Source organism: Pygoscelis adeliae, unplaced genomic scaffold (assembly GCF_000699105.1).
Source record: "Pygoscelis adeliae isolate BGI_AS28 unplaced genomic scaffold, ASM69910v1 Scaffold175, whole genome shotgun sequence".
In the NCBI taxonomy this organism is placed as follows: Eukaryota; Metazoa; Chordata; class Aves; order Sphenisciformes; family Spheniscidae; genus Pygoscelis; species Pygoscelis adeliae.
Window position 1 is genome coordinate 920,033 of NW_008824941.1, and position 16,767 is coordinate 936,799.

General features: G+C 39.2%; 1 protein-coding gene across 1 annotated transcript in view; it reads left to right on the forward strand.

The window, feature by feature from the left end:
• The window catches only part of ZEB1 (zinc finger E-box binding homeobox 1), a 126,707-nt gene extending 110,201 nt beyond the window's left edge, over positions 1 to 16,506 (forward strand). Inside the window, exons 6-9 of the mRNA XM_009325528.1 lie at positions 6,942 to 7,047; positions 8,539 to 10,349; positions 11,909 to 12,089; positions 14,019 to 16,506. Of these exons, the coding sequence (XP_009323803.1) occupies positions 6,942 to 7,047; positions 8,539 to 10,349; positions 11,909 to 12,089; positions 14,019 to 14,575 (2,655 nt within the window). The 3' untranslated portion in view covers positions 14,576 to 16,506. The remainder of the gene's footprint in view (positions 1 to 6,941; positions 7,048 to 8,538; positions 10,350 to 11,908; positions 12,090 to 14,018) is intronic.
• Positions 16,507 to 16,767: the final 261 nt, after the last annotated feature.

Sequence of the window (16,767 nt, forward strand, 5' to 3'; positions counted from 1 at the left end):
TGTTTAGCCTGGAGAAAAGGAGGCTGAGGGGAGACCTCATCGCTCTCTACAACTACCTGAAAGGAGGTTGTAGCGAGGTGTGTGTCGGTCTCTTCTCCCAAGTAACTGGCAAAAGGACGAGAGGAAATGGCCTCAAGTTGCGCCAGGGGAGGTTTAGATTGGATGTAAGGAAAAAGGTCTTTACTGAAAGAGTGGTTAAACATTGGAACAGGCTGCCCAGGAAGTGGTTGAGTCACCATCCCTGGAAGTATTTAAAAGACGTGTAGATGAGGCGCTTAGGGACATGGTTTAGTGGGCATGGTGGTGTTGGGTTGACGGTTGGACTCGATGATCTTGGAGGTCTCTTCCAACCTTAATGATTCTATGATTCTATGAAAAAATACCAAGCGAGTAAATAATCTCAGAAGAATTGCTACAAAGGGAAACTTAAATGGTATTCCTGCAGATATATTTTAATGGGCTTATACTTTTGAAGGCACAATTGTATTTGATAAATGTTGTTGCTACGAAGTATCTGGAACTTAGTTCTCTCTAGAGCCATAGCCAGAATCAAAACTACAATAGTTTAGATATTTGGTAAATTTGAAATGTGTATTTGTTTATGTTACTGTCACACAGTTATCATGTCTTCAGAATTGGCTTCATGTGCATGTAAATGATTACATCATTTGTGTAATGGAAAATCAAATATTTTTCATAGTAAAGTATAGACCTCCTGGTTGTGGATCTTAAACAGCTGCATCTTCAGAATGTAATGTCTTATTCATAGAATCATAGAATGGTTTGGGTTGGAAGGGATCTTAAAGATCATCTAGTTCCAACCCTGCTGGCCATGGGCAGGGACACCTTCCACTAGACCAGGTTGCTCAAAGCCCCATCCAACCTGGCCTTGAACACTTCCAAGGATGGGGCATCCACAACTTCTCTGGGCAACCTGTTCCACTGCCTCACCACCCTCACGGTGAAGAATTTCTTCCTTATATCTACTCTAAATCTGCCCTCTTTCAGTTTAAAGCCATTATCCCTTGTCCTATTACTACCTGCCCTTGTAAAAAGTCCCTCTCCAGCTTTCTTGTAGGCCCCCTTCAGGTACTGGAAGGCTCCTATAAGATCTCCCCAGAGCCTTCTCTTCTCCAGGCTGAACAACCCCAACTCTCTCAGCCTGTCTTCATAGGAGAGGTGCTCCAGCCCTCTGATCATCTTTGTGGCCCTCTTCTGGACTCACTCCAACAGGTCCATGTCCTTGTTATGTTGGGGGCCCTAGAGCTGAATGCAGTACTCCAGGTGGGGTCTCACGAGAGTGGAGTAGAGGGGCAGAATCATCTCCCTCAACCTGCTGGTCATGCTTCTTTTGATGCAGCCCAGGATACGGTTGGCTTTCAGGGCTGCAAGCGCACATTGCCAGGCCATGTTGAGCTTCTCATCAACCAACACCCCCAAGTCCTTCTCCTCAGGGCTGCTCTCAATCCATTCTCCACCCAGCCTGTATTTGTGCTTGGGATTGCCCTGACCCATGTGCAGGACCTTGCACTTAGCCTTGTTGAACCTCATGAGGTTCGCACAGGCCCACATCTCAAGCCTGTCAAGGTCCCTCTGGATGGTGGCATCCCTTCCTTCCAGTGTGTTGACTGCACCACACAGCTTGGTTTTGTCTGCAAACTTGCTGAGGGTGCACTCAATCCCACTGTCTATGTTGCTGACAAAGATGTTAAACAGCACCGGTCCCAATACCGACCCTAAGTCAAGCAGCATTTCAGTGGTTTTCTGGGGGCTATTTTAGGCTTTCTGTCTGTCACCTCTGAGTCCTGGCTATGTTTGCACCCTGCTTTTCTCAGCATTCTCTCAGTTTGCTCATGTTTGCTCTGTCTTGTGCCACTCTCCTTTTCTCTGCCCTGCCACCTGTCTCAATCTGCCCTCTGCTTGGTGCCCATTGAGGAAACACATTTCTTCTAGAAGGCTTTAATTGTCTCAGCATGGAGCTGACAAACAGACAAGGCAAACAGGCTTCTTTCTTCCCTGATGCTCAGAAATATGTATCTTTTTACCACAAGTTTTAAACCAGAAATTTCTCTCTTGCAGGCACTTTGGGATCCAGGTGAGCTTAATTTTCTTCCTAAACTGCAGATTGCCAACTTCCTCTGGTGGCTTTCACACTTGTTTACGCTGAGTTTGATTGAGTATATGAATAAGATGTTGCCAAATGTGAGATGGCAGACCCTGTTTAACCTACAGCTAACAGCACCACACTGGCTACTGACAGACCCCCACAGCTGTCAGTACTTCTGTCCACCAATCAGATAGGGCCAGTATCTTAGGCTGGTTTGAGCTGTCAGGTGCTGCTACATGTGAATGCCAAAACGATTGATAACTGTGGAACTAAAAAAAGGGATTCTGTACTTTTTCTCTAGCTGAATTTGGCCCTAATATTAAACAATATAAAAAGCAAAATTTCTTCTGCATACTTTACTGAAACTAGCTGAATGAGTAAGGGTTAAAAAACATGAATGAATGCTCCGAAGAATTTGGCACCAGGGTCATAAGGTTAACAAAGTAATAGGATACTTTCATAAAATGTCCCTGAGCTTTCAGACAGAATTTTGTTGATTTACGTTGAACATTTTTCTTCACTTCTCAAAATCAAAACTACAGGACCAACTTTGTCACATTTTTTGTATCCTCATATTCAGATTTTTATCGATCATCACACTTTTTCCTCTCCATTTCATATTCTAACACTGCTTTTCAAAACCTACCTCTTTCACCTATAGCCCCACAATTCTTGTCTGCCCCCCATATGAGACAGCAATATTTACAGCCACAGCATTCTTCTCTTCCCGTCTCTATGATCAGGCCCCTTCTCTCCACATCCTCTCCGAGTCTTTTTCAGTGTCTCTTCTCTTCCTTAATTCCAACTTCAGTTTTGTCAGTGGAATGAGTAATTCCTAGTTTCCTCCTTGTATCTGATCTTTCACCACATGTCTCTGTGGCTTGAATAGTCTGCACATCCTTTTAGTCTATTTGTCTTCTCCTTCCACTGTTACTGTCAAGCTGTGTGTTTCCTCCCCTCTCTCCTTCTTGTCCCTCCAACAGATTATCAGGGTGGCTGAAGTCCCCTATGAGGACCAGGGCTTGTGAGCGTGAGGCTGCTCCTATCTGTCTATAGAGGGCCTCATCCGCTCGGTCTTCCTCGTCAGGTGGCCTGTAGCAGACCCCCACCTTAATGTCACCTGTCCCTGCCCTCCCTTTAATCCTGACCCATAATGAGCTCTCGGTCGGCTCCTCATCCATCCCCAGGCAGAGCTCCATGCACTCCAGCTGGTCACTGACATAGAGGGTGACACCCCCTCCTTGTCTCCCCTGCCTGTCCTTCCTAAAGAGCCTGTATCCCTCCATCCCAACACTCCAGTCATAGGAGCCATCCCACAATGTCTCCGTGATGCCAATAAGGTCGTAGCCCTGCAGGCACGCGCACGTCTCTAACTGCTCTTGTTTATTCCCCACGCTACGTGCGTTTGCGTAGAGGCATTTAAGTTGGGCCACGATGAAACTGTCTTACTGGCTGGAGTGGCTGGAATTCCTTTGTGCTGCTCTTCAGGTGCTCTCCTGCTGTGTTCCTTCTCCAGGCTCTGGACATCTATTGCTGGCCCTGGCATCAAACTGGTAGGAGTGGGATGGATTGAGATTCCCCTCCCCTGGCAACTTTAGTTTAAAGTTTTATATTCCTAAAGGACTTCACCTGGAAGTAGATTATTTGGAGAATTTTGTTAGCTGGTTAACATCCAGCATGTGACAATTTTGTAATTGTTCTGTACAAGGAAGCAATGAGCAAAGATAATTTGTAGTGTACTGAAGGCAGTGGAAAAGGTACGTGCACACTGTGCCTCCCTCTGAGGAAGGGAGAGATATACCAAACTGCAGCTGCTACTGATCCAGCAGATAGCAGAGAGCCATCCTGCACCTTTTCCCTCATCCCTCCCTCCCCCCCGTCCCCAGCATCCCTCACAGCTCCCCTGGCTGCTCCTAAACTGCGTAAAGGTTGGTAGGAGGCAATGCTGCATGTGCATCATCTGCTCTCACATGTGAAGCACCAAAAAAGATGTTGAATTGTGAATAAGTGCTTCTTACATTTGTTTTATTTTTCTTCTCAACAATCTACAAAGCACCCGTAGCTAGTATGTTAAAATTTTATATTGCCATGGACATCGCTGAGAAACGGCAGTTCTTGAAGACCATAGTCTTCAAAGTGTGAAAAAACACTGATGTACCTGTAATTCCTGTTCTCCAAATAACTTTTGAGGATTCCCATTAATTAGTTTCAGTTCTCTGGTATGAAAAGAGTGGACGTTAGACCTAAGCACAGTAAATATTTGATGCAGGGATGTATTAGTGGCTAGTTACAGACCTTAATGCTGATGTTTCTTCTTTCAGTCCTTAAAGGAATGCAGAGGAGTATTGTTTTAATGCTGTGGTTAATTCTTTAATGAGCAGAAAACAGCAGTTACGTACAGTGCATTAAAAAATACATCACATGCCAGCGGCACAAAAAAGTGTGGATTTAACAGTACTGAAAGGGGGAAAATCATTTGAATCTGAGAAAACGAAGGTGAGAGAGTATCAAAGATGGTACTTTAGAGAAGAGTCATGACTTCTCAGTTAGTTTTAAAAAAGGTCCTGGAGGGTAACCCTGAGGATGTCCCCAGTTTACCAAAAAAAAAAAGTATGGGAGAGACAGCAAGAAAGCTGAATAAAGAATTACAGATATAAGGAGGTAAGGCAAAATAGGTGGAAACACTGTCTAGCAGAAAGTTCAAGGCAGCATATAGCCATGACCAGGAAAACAGGAAAACTCATTAAAGATTTGATAAGAGAAATACGGTCTTCTATGCCTCGGAAGCAGAACATTGAATTTTAAAGACTGGAGCAGAAACGTTTCTGACAGATTGAATACATGCACTAATATTTAGTATGAATATTTATGTAGTCTAGCATCTGCAGTAGCTGTATATATGCTGAGATCCTTTAACCTGTATAATCTCAAGTCAAAGAGTAGTAACTGATTCTCTGCAGGCTTAAGTAAATCCTGACACGGTCCTCTAGACTCAGTGAAGTTGGATCATTAAAGTGAAATGCAGCGAGTCAGGCACAATCACCTAGAACATCACTTCAAGGGACTTAGTTAAACAAAGCTGAAAAGCCGTGTGGACTAGCAAAAGACAGCTGACAAACCCGGGAATAAGGGTCAAGTGCTAATCAGGATAAGTCAGAGTGGAGACCTCGCTGCAGAGCCTGGGCAGAGGTGAGAAGGAGCCCACTCGGAGGAGGGTGGGAGCAGTATCTGCTGAGAGGTGAAAACTGCAGCTTAACCAAATGCTTATCCCAAGGGAACTGTTGAATTAGAGTACTTGGAAGCAATTTAGATTATCTTGTTTCAATTTGTCTTCTGTTAGCATCTGTATCGTATAAAGGAGGACAGGGTGTAGAATGGGGAGGGTTGATAATTTGGACAGCATATCTCATAGCAGAGTGCTCAGACTTTCATCCAGCAAACTGCACGGCTGCGGGTTCTTCAGATCTAAAGGCATAAATCAAAACAGGAACATCATCCTGCCTTTTTATTCATCCCCACTTCTCCAGCGCAGATCTCGGCCTCCCGTTGCCGTGTCTGCACTCGGGGAATAGCCTCAGCACTCCATGAGCGTCTGCTCCCAGCGCTGCCGACCGCACTAGACCAGAATTAGGTGTAGGAGCTCCCCGCCACAGTCTCACACCAGAGGAAGTTAATGCACGCCAGCCAGTTCGTGGTAGCTGCCCGTAGGCAGGCTGTTTCCCCAGAGTACATGAATAGCTCTATTAATGAGTTTATGAAAATACTTGCCCCGGTTACCAAAAATCTGCAGCTGCATCCAAATGGTGGTAGAGTATCTTTTTGCAAAGTGAGCTCTACTTAAAAAGGAGCTGCTGCTTTTTTAAATAAAGAGTTTGTTTGAACAGAGAAATTTCTAATTCTTCCATTTCATGTTGGTAATTAGGCTGCTCAAACTTCTAAAATGTATGTAATTTTTGTCTTTAAAAATACACATTCATAGATTTGCACAGTTTGTAATAAAATTATGTATCTTGCATATACATATCACATATATACTACATATATTTACATGACTGTCTTAGCTTTTGCTTTTTTAATCTAGTATAACAATAAAGATAAATTAAAAATAATTTGGAGCTTAACAATAAATGCTCACAAGGCAAAATATAACAAAAATAAGCACAGAGCTTCAATGCAAATAGTGAAGAGGTTTGATGTTGTGGACTTGGGAAATCCCTCAGTGTTGTTATTTATTTTAACTTAGTTTTTTGCATTTATTTTGAGAATTAATTGTGACTGAGAGTGCCTTTGTTGTCACTGAGCCATCTTCTCTTGAGCAATCCTGTGGCATCATTACATAGAGGAATCCAAGGCCTACAGTAAGCGCTGGAAGCATGTAAATGGAAAAATCAAGTCAACTGATTAAACTTTAAACAGGCTTTTATATGCTTTAATGTTTCTCTATCCTGCGTGACATATTCTGTGGGTGGTGGGCTTGGGGTTTTTCTTGGTTTTTTTGCTTTCACAAGTAGAATTAGCATGCATCCTGGAACTTCTTACTCACATAACATGTCAGTGCAAGATTCCTCTGGAGTTAGGAGAAGAGGCAAATATTTGGGGTTTTGGTTTTTTTTTTTTACTGTACCAGATTTATTCCGAAGATACACATAGTGCAGTTTTAACCTGACTTCTAATTTGTTTCTTTTTCATGCATAACACATACCACCTTCAGTCTCTTAAAATTATGATTGATTCTTTTCAGTTTTGTATTGCATTTTCTCTGTTACAATGTGAAAATACAAGATGTTTTTCCAACATGCTGTCCTATGCAATAATTACGAATTCTTTCTTACAGAGGCATGTGACGCAGTCCAGTGGTAATCGAAAATTCAAGTGCACTGAATGTGGAAAAGCTTTTAAATATAAACATCACCTAAAGGAGCACCTACGAATCCACAGTGGTAAATAAACCAAGCATTGAATTATGTACTAATGTTGCCATTTCTACTCTTTATAACTTTGATGTTATATCAGTCTTGTAAATCTAAGTTTAAAATATTAGTGTTTCCCTTTTTCTTCCTCTGGGACTCTGTAAGCACTGACTGCAGCCTTCAGCTGCGTGCAGGAAAAACGTAGGATAACTCAAGAGGATTTATAGTTGCAGCTTAAGCTCTGACAGTTAAGGAAAACTTCACTTGTGGCAGAAGAAATGGGGCATCCTTCTGGTCCTTTTTCACTTGTCTGTTTTTTCTCAATGTTTGCAGACCATGCAGCATGTTAGGAGCCTTGCTAGAAAAGTTTAATTGGTAATAGTCGGGACATAACAACTATGCTTCCTACTGTCTGTGATTTTATTAAAATATCATATTAAAATATTAAAATAGCCTCAGGACACAGGTCTGGAGTTGTGATATACTGTCACAAAAGTTTCAATTTATAAGTAAAGTTCCAATTTGTAATAAATTTAATATATAATATTATCTATAATGATAAGTAAAACGTGATCACTCAAAAGAGATTCTCAATTTCTCTCTTTAACTCAAATTTACCCGTTGACAGAAAGTCTGAAAACAAGGTTTTAGGCCATCTTTTCCTTTCTTATCAGTTGTTCAGCCATGATAACAGCAATTAAGAGCACCTCACTTAGAAGTCCTCCCTCAGCAAACATAATTTTATTTCCAGAGGGTAGTGGCACTATGCTTTTGAGTGAGAAAGCCTCAGTCAACGTACTTTTCAATCTGAAGCAAGCCAGCTATTTCGGCTCTTTCCTTTTCCTCTGTAGTACAGATCCCCTGAAAAGCCAACTCTGGCTATGGGTGTAACAACTGCATAGTTGTGTGCATCTTCCTGGCAATTTAACCTGACGTTCATCTCTGAAGGCAAACATACCTCTGTCTTCTGCATGTGTCTCGTTTCCCTTTACTTAAACGTTGCCTGTTTTTATTCAGCTGATGAGTATTGTAGAAAGATCTGGATATATTGTATTTGAGTTTGCCACAATAAAATGTGCATAGGTCGTTATATAACTATGACTTGCATTTATGGCATTTGTATTTTTTCTTTGGTTAATCATATTCTAATTTTTTTCCATTCTGAAGTAGTTTATGCAGCTTCTGAAGTTAGTAGTGGTATTACTTGAATGGAGTTTAATGAAATCTGCAAGTATCATATAGGCTCATTTATGTGATATGTAGACAGTTACTGGGAAATACTGGAATGTATCCCTATATCTACTAGTGGATCACAAACTTATTAAAGGACCCTAGGATCAGAGCTATAGAGGATATATTTACTCTTACTGCTCAATTCACTGCATAAGATTTTTTTTTCCCTAGGACTCTTTGAGAGGTCATTTTGGTGTATTCTTTTCTAGTTACTATTGCTTGATGAAGTTACGCTGTAACCTAGTAAACTGTTGCATATGCCTTGTTTCTTCTTTTTTTTATCTTTAGGAGAGAAGCCATATGAGTGCCCAAACTGCAAGAAACGTTTTTCCCATTCTGGTTCATACAGTTCACACATAAGCAGTAAGAAGTGTATTGGTTTGATGCCCGTGAATGGTCGAGCCCGGTCAGGGCTCAAGACGTCTCAGTGCTCCTCCCCTTCCCTTTCTGCATCACCAGGTAGCCCAGCAAGACCACAGATACGACAAAAGATAGAAAATAAACCCTTGCAAGAGCAACTTCCTGTTAACCAAATTAAAACTGAACCTGTGGATTATGAATTCAAGCCCATAGTGGTTGCTTCAGGAATTAATTGTTCGACCCCTTTGCAGAATGGGGTTTTTAGTGGTGGTAGCCCATTGCAGGCAACCAGTTCTCCTCAGGGTGTGGTGCAAGCTGTTGTTCTACCAACAGTAGGTCTGGTGTCTCCCATAAGCATCAACTTAAGTGACATTCAAAATGTACTTAAAGTGGCAGTGGATGGTAATGTAATAAGGCAAGTATTGGAAAACAATCATGCTAATCTTGCATCCAAAGAACAAGAAACAATCAGCAATGCATCTATACAACAAGCTGGCCATTCCCTCATTTCAGCTATCAGTCTTCCTTTGGTTGACCAAGATGGGACAACCAAAATTATCATCAACTACAGCTTGGAGCAGCCAAGTCAACTTCAGGTTGTTCCACAAAATCTAAAAAAAGAAAACTCTGTTCCTACAAATAGTTGCAAAAATGAAAAATTACCGGAAGATCTTACGGTGAAGTCTGAGAAAGATAAGAACTTTGAAGGAGAGACCAATGATAGCACTTGTCTTCTTTGTGATGACTGTCCAGGAGATCTTAATGCACTTCAAGAATTAAAGCACTATGAAACGAAAAATCCTCCTCAGCTTCCTCAGCCCAGTGGAACAGAAGCTGAGAAGCCCGACTCCCCTGTCCCATCAGAAACTGGGGAGAACAACTTAACTCCTGGTCAGCCACCTTTAAAGAACCTTTTATCGCTCCTAAAAGCGTATTATGCATTAAATGCACAACCGAGCGCCGAAGAGCTTTCAAAAATAGCCGATTCAGTAAACCTACCACTGGATGTGGTAAAAAAGTGGTTTGAAAAAATGCAAGCTGGACAAATTTCTGTGCAGTCTTCTGGACCATCTTCTCCTGAACAAGTTAAATTAAGCAGTCCCACAGATAATGACGATCAAGCAGCAACTACAAATGTGAGCGAACCCCAGAACAGCACAAATAATTCACAAAATCCTGTCAATACAACAAAATCTCAGACTTTACCAGGGGGATCAACTCTGAATGGTTCACGCAGTAGCACGCCATCCCCATCGCCACTAAACCTTTCTTCATCAAGAAATTCACAGGGTTATACGTACACAGCAGAGGGTGTACAAGAAGAGCCACAAATTGAACCTCTTGACCTTTCGCTACCAAAGCAACATGGAGAACTATTGGAAAGATCTACCATAACTAGTGTTTACCAGAACAGTGTTTATTCTGTCCAAGAAGAACCTTTGAACTTAACTTGTGCAAAAAAAGAACCACAAAAGGACAACAGTATTACAGACTCTGATCCTATTGTAAATGTAATCCCACCAAGTGCCAATCCCATAAATATTGCTATACCTACAGTCACTGCCCAGTTACCTACAATTGTTGCCATTGCTGACCAGAACAGTGTTCCATGCTTGAGAGCCCTCGCTGCCAATAAGCAAACCATTTTGATTCCACAGGTGGCTTATACATACTCTACTACAGTTAGTCCTGCAGTTCAAGAAACACCACCAAAACACACCCAAGCCAATGGAAATCAGGTACTTTGGTCCCTGTATTCCTGTGTGTTGTGTATGATGTATTCATTCTGTGTCCATGCTGAACTAACAGAAAGCTGTCAAGATAAATTAAATAAAATGTCAATATAAGCTATCAGGTTTATTCAGCATGATTGTTAATGTGTAATAGATGTTACTGTTAATTCCTCTGCAAAGCTAGCTAGCTCAGGCAGCTTGAGTCCAGACTGACAGAAACTATATAGTTCTGTGCGTGGACAAGTCAGTTCTTCACTATGTTCGGTCATTCAGAAGTGTATTCTAGGACATTAGTGCTCAGTATTTTAAAGACAGTTTAATTCTCCTGACCAAAAAGCAAAGTAAGGCCATGGCTTGTGTTTCTTGCTGGTTCCATATCTCCTCTTTCCCCACATCCAGAAAATAAACCATTTGGAACTTCTGGCTACTCCCTTCACGCTGCTCTGCTTTCTTGGCTTGCAGAGTAGCTGAATTCATCCTACACCATAATGGCACTTTAAACAAAATTCAGATGCATTCTCAACTGAAATTCAGGCAGGTATTTATCTTCATCTGCCATTCCTGTATCCTGCCCTGTTCCTTCCTGGATACATCCAGATGTGATCTAATCGGAGTCAGCCCTGCTGAGAAACACCAGTGCATGTTGAGGTAGGGACAGAGCAGAACAGACAAGTGGCTTGCATAAAGACTGAGTGTTTCTAATTAAATCTTAGAAATTTGGCTGTTCAGCATTTTAGGCAGGCTTCTGTATAGCCAGAGACTGAGGAGCCTTGAAGAGTTACAAGGTTGCTTATATGTTGAAGTTTATGAGACAGATGACATTTGAAGTAGGTAATACATAGATTTTTATATTCAGATTTTATAATATATGATAAAATTAATTCTGTGTGTAGTGATACTGCTGATATCGGTAGAAAATTCTGTGCTTCTTACAGGTGAGCTTCACTTGAAATACTTAGACTACAGTTATGATTCTTAAAAACTTTTTATTAATTAAACATTTGAAATCCCCCAACTTTTGGGTTAAGTAGGATTTGTGGTAGTTTTATGAGGAAGAGGTAGTCAATATGCAAATTCAAATGATAAATACCTTTTTGTGAAAACTTCATCAAAAACTATAGTCTTAACTTCCATAAAATCCACGAGGTAGCAAAACGTAGGTGACAAACATTAGTTGAAAAACGCAGTTAGATATCAAATTTGCTCTTCCAACCTACTGAGGTACTTTATAGGTCTGTAATCTTCTTTTCCTTCCTAACATTGCATTTATTTTACGGGCCCTAAAACATGATGTGTCAGTGTAGCTTAGACCTGGCCAACAGTCAAATTTGGATGTGATTAAAGTCAGTCCCAGTGAGAATTCTGCGTCTGTATGGTGGCAGGGACTGCAAAGCAGAGCGATGCAGTGGAAGATTTTTTTGACTCTGTAAGTCTAAACAATTTTGTTTGGCTGTTTACAGAATTCAATGAAAATAACAGTGCAGCTTCAGTTTATATTTTATAAATTGTGTGCTGCATCAGTGCATTTTTTATTGAACTCAACCTTTTTCATAATTTTTCTTAAGGATGAAAGGCAAGACACTAGCTCAGAGGGAGTATCGAATGTAGAAGATCAAAATGATTCTGACTCAACACCCCCAAAGAAAAAGATGAGAAAGACAGAAAATGGGATGTATGCGTGTGATTTATGTGACAAAATATTCCAGAAGAGCAGCTCGTTGTTGAGACATAAGTATGAACACACAGGTACGTACTAGGAAGAGCAGTTTCAGATCATTATTTCACTGGTAGTGTGTAACTGATAATCTCAACTGGAATCCAGTTCTTGGAAAGTGTGAGGAAGTGTAATAGTCCTTCTTGTCATCTATGCTCAGCTCTCTTTAGAAATCTGTGTTTTGTATATTTGTTTGACAGAACTGTAATTCTGTATTTCTTTAAATTTGTAAGACCTAAACCCTGAATAGAAAAGGGGGGGGGTGGTGTTCTTCCATCTGTCTCATGGACAGTCATCTGTGAGCCACAGCCTGTAATCAAGGATGTATTACTTCTAATTTACCTTGCCTGGTTATAAATTAAGAAAAACTAAAAATTAAAATTATAAATTAAGAAAAAAAGGATCATGTATGTGAATGATAATTTACATGAAAGGCAGTGTATCTATCTAGCATGAAGGACTTTCAAATTGAGCCACATTTGTAATTATCTGAAGTTAACAGCCATTCATTAGACGTGGAATCTAACCCCAAAAGAACACCCTTTTGGCTTTGATTTTTATTTTTGATTTCTCATAGTTGTTCCTTTTGGCTCCAGCTCTGGTATTTTTGGTCTTTTTTTTAATAACTGTTGCTCTCTTATTTCTTCTGTGATGTCTTTAAAAAAAAATTTCTTTTTTTTATTGGTTAGGTGCCTATATTATATTTCTGCATATTAACATTTTAATTTCATCTCACATATAGAATTAAAAAGATTAAAAATTCCCTTTTGTCTTTGCCACTTGATCGAGTTTCTCAAGTTGTATTTGTTAAGACTATCTATTTTCGTACCTTTCCTGTCCTGAGACTCTTTTGACTGCTCCTTTTCATAACATAATTGTTCTTTCCATTCTACTTTTAAATTAAGTGCAGTGTTCAGAGTCATAGAAACATAGAATCACAGAATCATTTAGGTTGGAAAAGACCTTTAAGATCATCAAGTCCAACCGTAAACCTAACACTGCCAAGTCCACCACTAAACCATGTCCCTAAGCACCACATCTACACATCTTTTAAATACCTCCAGGGATGGTGACTCAAATCCAATCTAAACCTCCCCTGGCGCAACTTGAGGCCTTTTCCTCTTGTCCTATCGCCAGTTACTTGGGAGAAGAGACCGACACCCACCTTGCTGCTTGTTTGGCGTGTTGACATGGAGGCGTTGATCATCTGTAAAGTGTGACCAAAAAACTGCTGTCTTACTGTCTCTATCTTTTATGTCTGGGCTAAGACTGTGCAAAGTTGTTTTGCTAACAGCTTTGAGTGTTGAAATCAAAATAACATTACTAGGCTCATGCTATGTTTATAAGAGACTCTAAAAACAAGGCAACAAAGTAGAAAGCTGGAAAACAGAGCAGAAAGAGAACGAAGTGAAACAAAGCAGATTTTTCTAGTTAATATATGTGTAGTCAGCAAGTTTTGTACATAAGGCACTTACCTGTGCCAACCTAGATTTTAGAATTATTTTCTTTTTACCTATAACATGAAAGAAGGATTTGGTACACAAAAACGAACATAAAAGCTTAGCTGATTTAAAATCTTGATCAATATAGAAAAGTTTAAATTGTCTTGACTCAAAATAATGTTTACTGCAAGAAAAATGTCTCCTTTTCTAATTTACATATATTCGCACTTTTTTTGTGCTAAAAGTTACATTCGAGAATCTGTTTATCCTTCTATGTTCAGCTTTCCTAAAAAACTTACAAATTACCCTTGTAATTGTGATGATGTACCCTTGCACCCTTGTCCTTCGGGCTCAGGTGAGAAAGCCAGGCTGAGAATGCGTGGAGGAGAATGTCTTGTTAAATAAAATTACTGATTGTTGGTAATACGTTCACCAGCAGCATTTTATAATGAAAACAACAGTATACGTTTTTCAGACTTCAGCTACAAGATGTCCAATTGTTTGTGCTTTATTTTGTAGGTAAAAGACCTCATGAGTGTGGAATCTGTAAAAAAGCATTTAAACACAAACACCATTTGATCGAACACATGCGACTGCATTCGGGGGAAAAACCCTACCAATGTGACAAATGTGGAAAGCGGTTTTCACACTCGGGGTCTTACTCTCAACACATGAATCATCGCTACTCCTATTGCAAAAGAGAGGCAGAAGAGCGTGACAGCACAGAACAGGAGGAGGCAGGCCAGGAGGTCCTCAATAACGAGCATGCTGGTGCCAGGGCATCTCCATCGCAGATCGACTCAGATGAGAGAGAGAGTCTAACCAGGGAAGAAGAAGAAGACAGTGAAAAAGAGGAAGAGGAGGAGGAAGAAAAAGAGGTAGAAGGACTTCAGGAAGAAAAAGAATGTAGAAAACTACAAGATGTAGAGGACGAAGAAGAAGAAGAAGAAGAAGAAGAAGAAGAAGAAGGGAAAACTGAAGGTAACGAGAACGATGAAGTCGTAAATCAAGCAAGCAATGCAGAACCAGAAGTTATACAGAATAATGGGCAGGTGTCGGAAGAAAAAAACAAATAAAGCTTAAATGATAGTTTTTTCTATAAGGAAAAAAAAATTGGTAATGAAGTTCGTTCTATATTATACATGCTTTTCATGGAAACGCAGTAGCCTGCATACTGTGATTTCTGTTCACTACTGTGTAAAAAAATATATATATAAAAAAAAGAAAAAGAAAAAAAAAAGAAATCCAGGTGTGCCTGAACCTCAAACTTAGTAATTTTTCACACAGTTTTCAAAGTTAGGAACAAGTTTATAACATGAAGCAGATTAGAAAAATACAGTGACTCTGGCAGCAAAGATTTAACAGGTTGTAGGAAACCTGATTTATTAGACAAGCATCTGGCATTGTTTGTTTTATCAGTATTAATTTTCATTCTTAAGTTGATTAATTTTTAAGCTGTACAATTGGGAGAGATTTATATGATTTTTTTTTTTTTAAATGGTAAAACATTTCCTAAATCGGCTTCAGTATTTTCTTATGTTTTAAAATGTGAGAACTTCTGCACTACAAAATTTCCTTTTGCAGAAACCTGTAATGCAGTTGCAAACAGTGCTTGGCTACCTTTGTAAATTCCACCTAGAAGGTAGCAGTTTATGACATTAGATGTTGTAGTAGAGCATATTATCATTTAAAGTGTATTGTTAGCCTTAAGAAAGCAGACGATAGAAGAACTGAAGTTTCTTACTCATGTGATTAAAAATGTAGTTGAAAAGATTGTCGTTGAGTTCTGATTGCAGGGACTAACAGTGTTAATACTGGTAAGGACAGCAAAGTCGTCAAAATCAGTGTTTGTAATTGTGTTTTGAGTATGTAGTAACAATATGAAGGATATGATATGAAGCTTTGTATCTCCTTTGGCCTTATGCAAGACCTGTGTGCTGTAAGTGCCATTTATCAGTATTATAAAGGCTCTAAGCAGCCTTTATCCAATGTGTGGCCTACAATAACTAGCATTTGTTGATTTGTATCAAACTTCTAAACTAATCATGGGGAAAAAAACACTCAGCCATCAGAGAAGTAAGAACACTGGTATATTTCATTATTTAATTATTTGGTGGTATTTTGGGTTAATACCTGACTTGCAGAATTTCTCTACAATAATTACAAGGGAAATTTTCTAATCTGCTTTATTGCTTTATTGGTTTACTTTAATTTCAGACACATACATGACATGTTATCTGGCTCATAAGTATTTTCAAATGTTAGTTATTATGGACCCCATTTATTAACAATGTTAGCTGATTTTTACCTATCAGTATTATTTTATTTCTTTTAGTTTATAGATCTGTGCAACATTTTGTACTGTATGTCTTCAAACTTGGCAGTATTAATACCCTTCTTACTGACATATGTACCTTTTTAGTTTTAGAAAACTTTTATATTTATGTGTCTTATTTTTATATTTCTTTATTTATTACACAGTGTAGTGTATAATACTGTAGTTTGTATTAATACAATAATATATTTTAGTATGAAAATTTGGAAAGTTGATAAGATTTAAAGTAGAGATGCAATCGGTTCTCTTGCATTGAGATTTGATTTAACAGTGTTATGTTAACATTTATACTTGCCTTGGACTGTAGAACAGAAGAATTAAAATGGGAATGTATTAATTTTACAATTGCAATCAATTCATTTTACCTTTACCCAGTTTTTAATATAAAGCTCTTAAATTTTGAAATTCACTGTGTGACTAATAGCATGATGCTCTGCAGTTTTATTAAGAGATTAGTCTAACCATAAAACTCTCATTTCCTTAGTAAGCCAAATTAGAATAATCTTATAAACAGTGTTGGGAACAATGTTTAACATTTTTGTGCCAATTTGTTCCTGTATTCATGTATGTATGTTACAAATCTGAAACTTCATTTTTAAGTTCCTTGTTACATCATGGTCATTTTCTAGTTTTTTACCAGACTCCCCATCTCACAATAAAATGCGTCAACAAGTCTGACTTACTGTCATTATTCTGGTAATTTAGAAAATGACTTTAAATTATTTCTATGAGCTGTTATTCGGACACGGTTCCTGCTTCAGTGTCGATACTCAGTTTCAATTGTACGTAAGGAGCGCGTAAGTGAAAGAAAGGGTTGACTGCAGGCAAAGGGATTGCTACATGAGTTTATTGATTTGCCAACGTTAGTAGGACAACTGAGTTTTCAAAACGAACCATGTGGTTTTGCGATTTATTTTTTTCTCTTGTATCTAT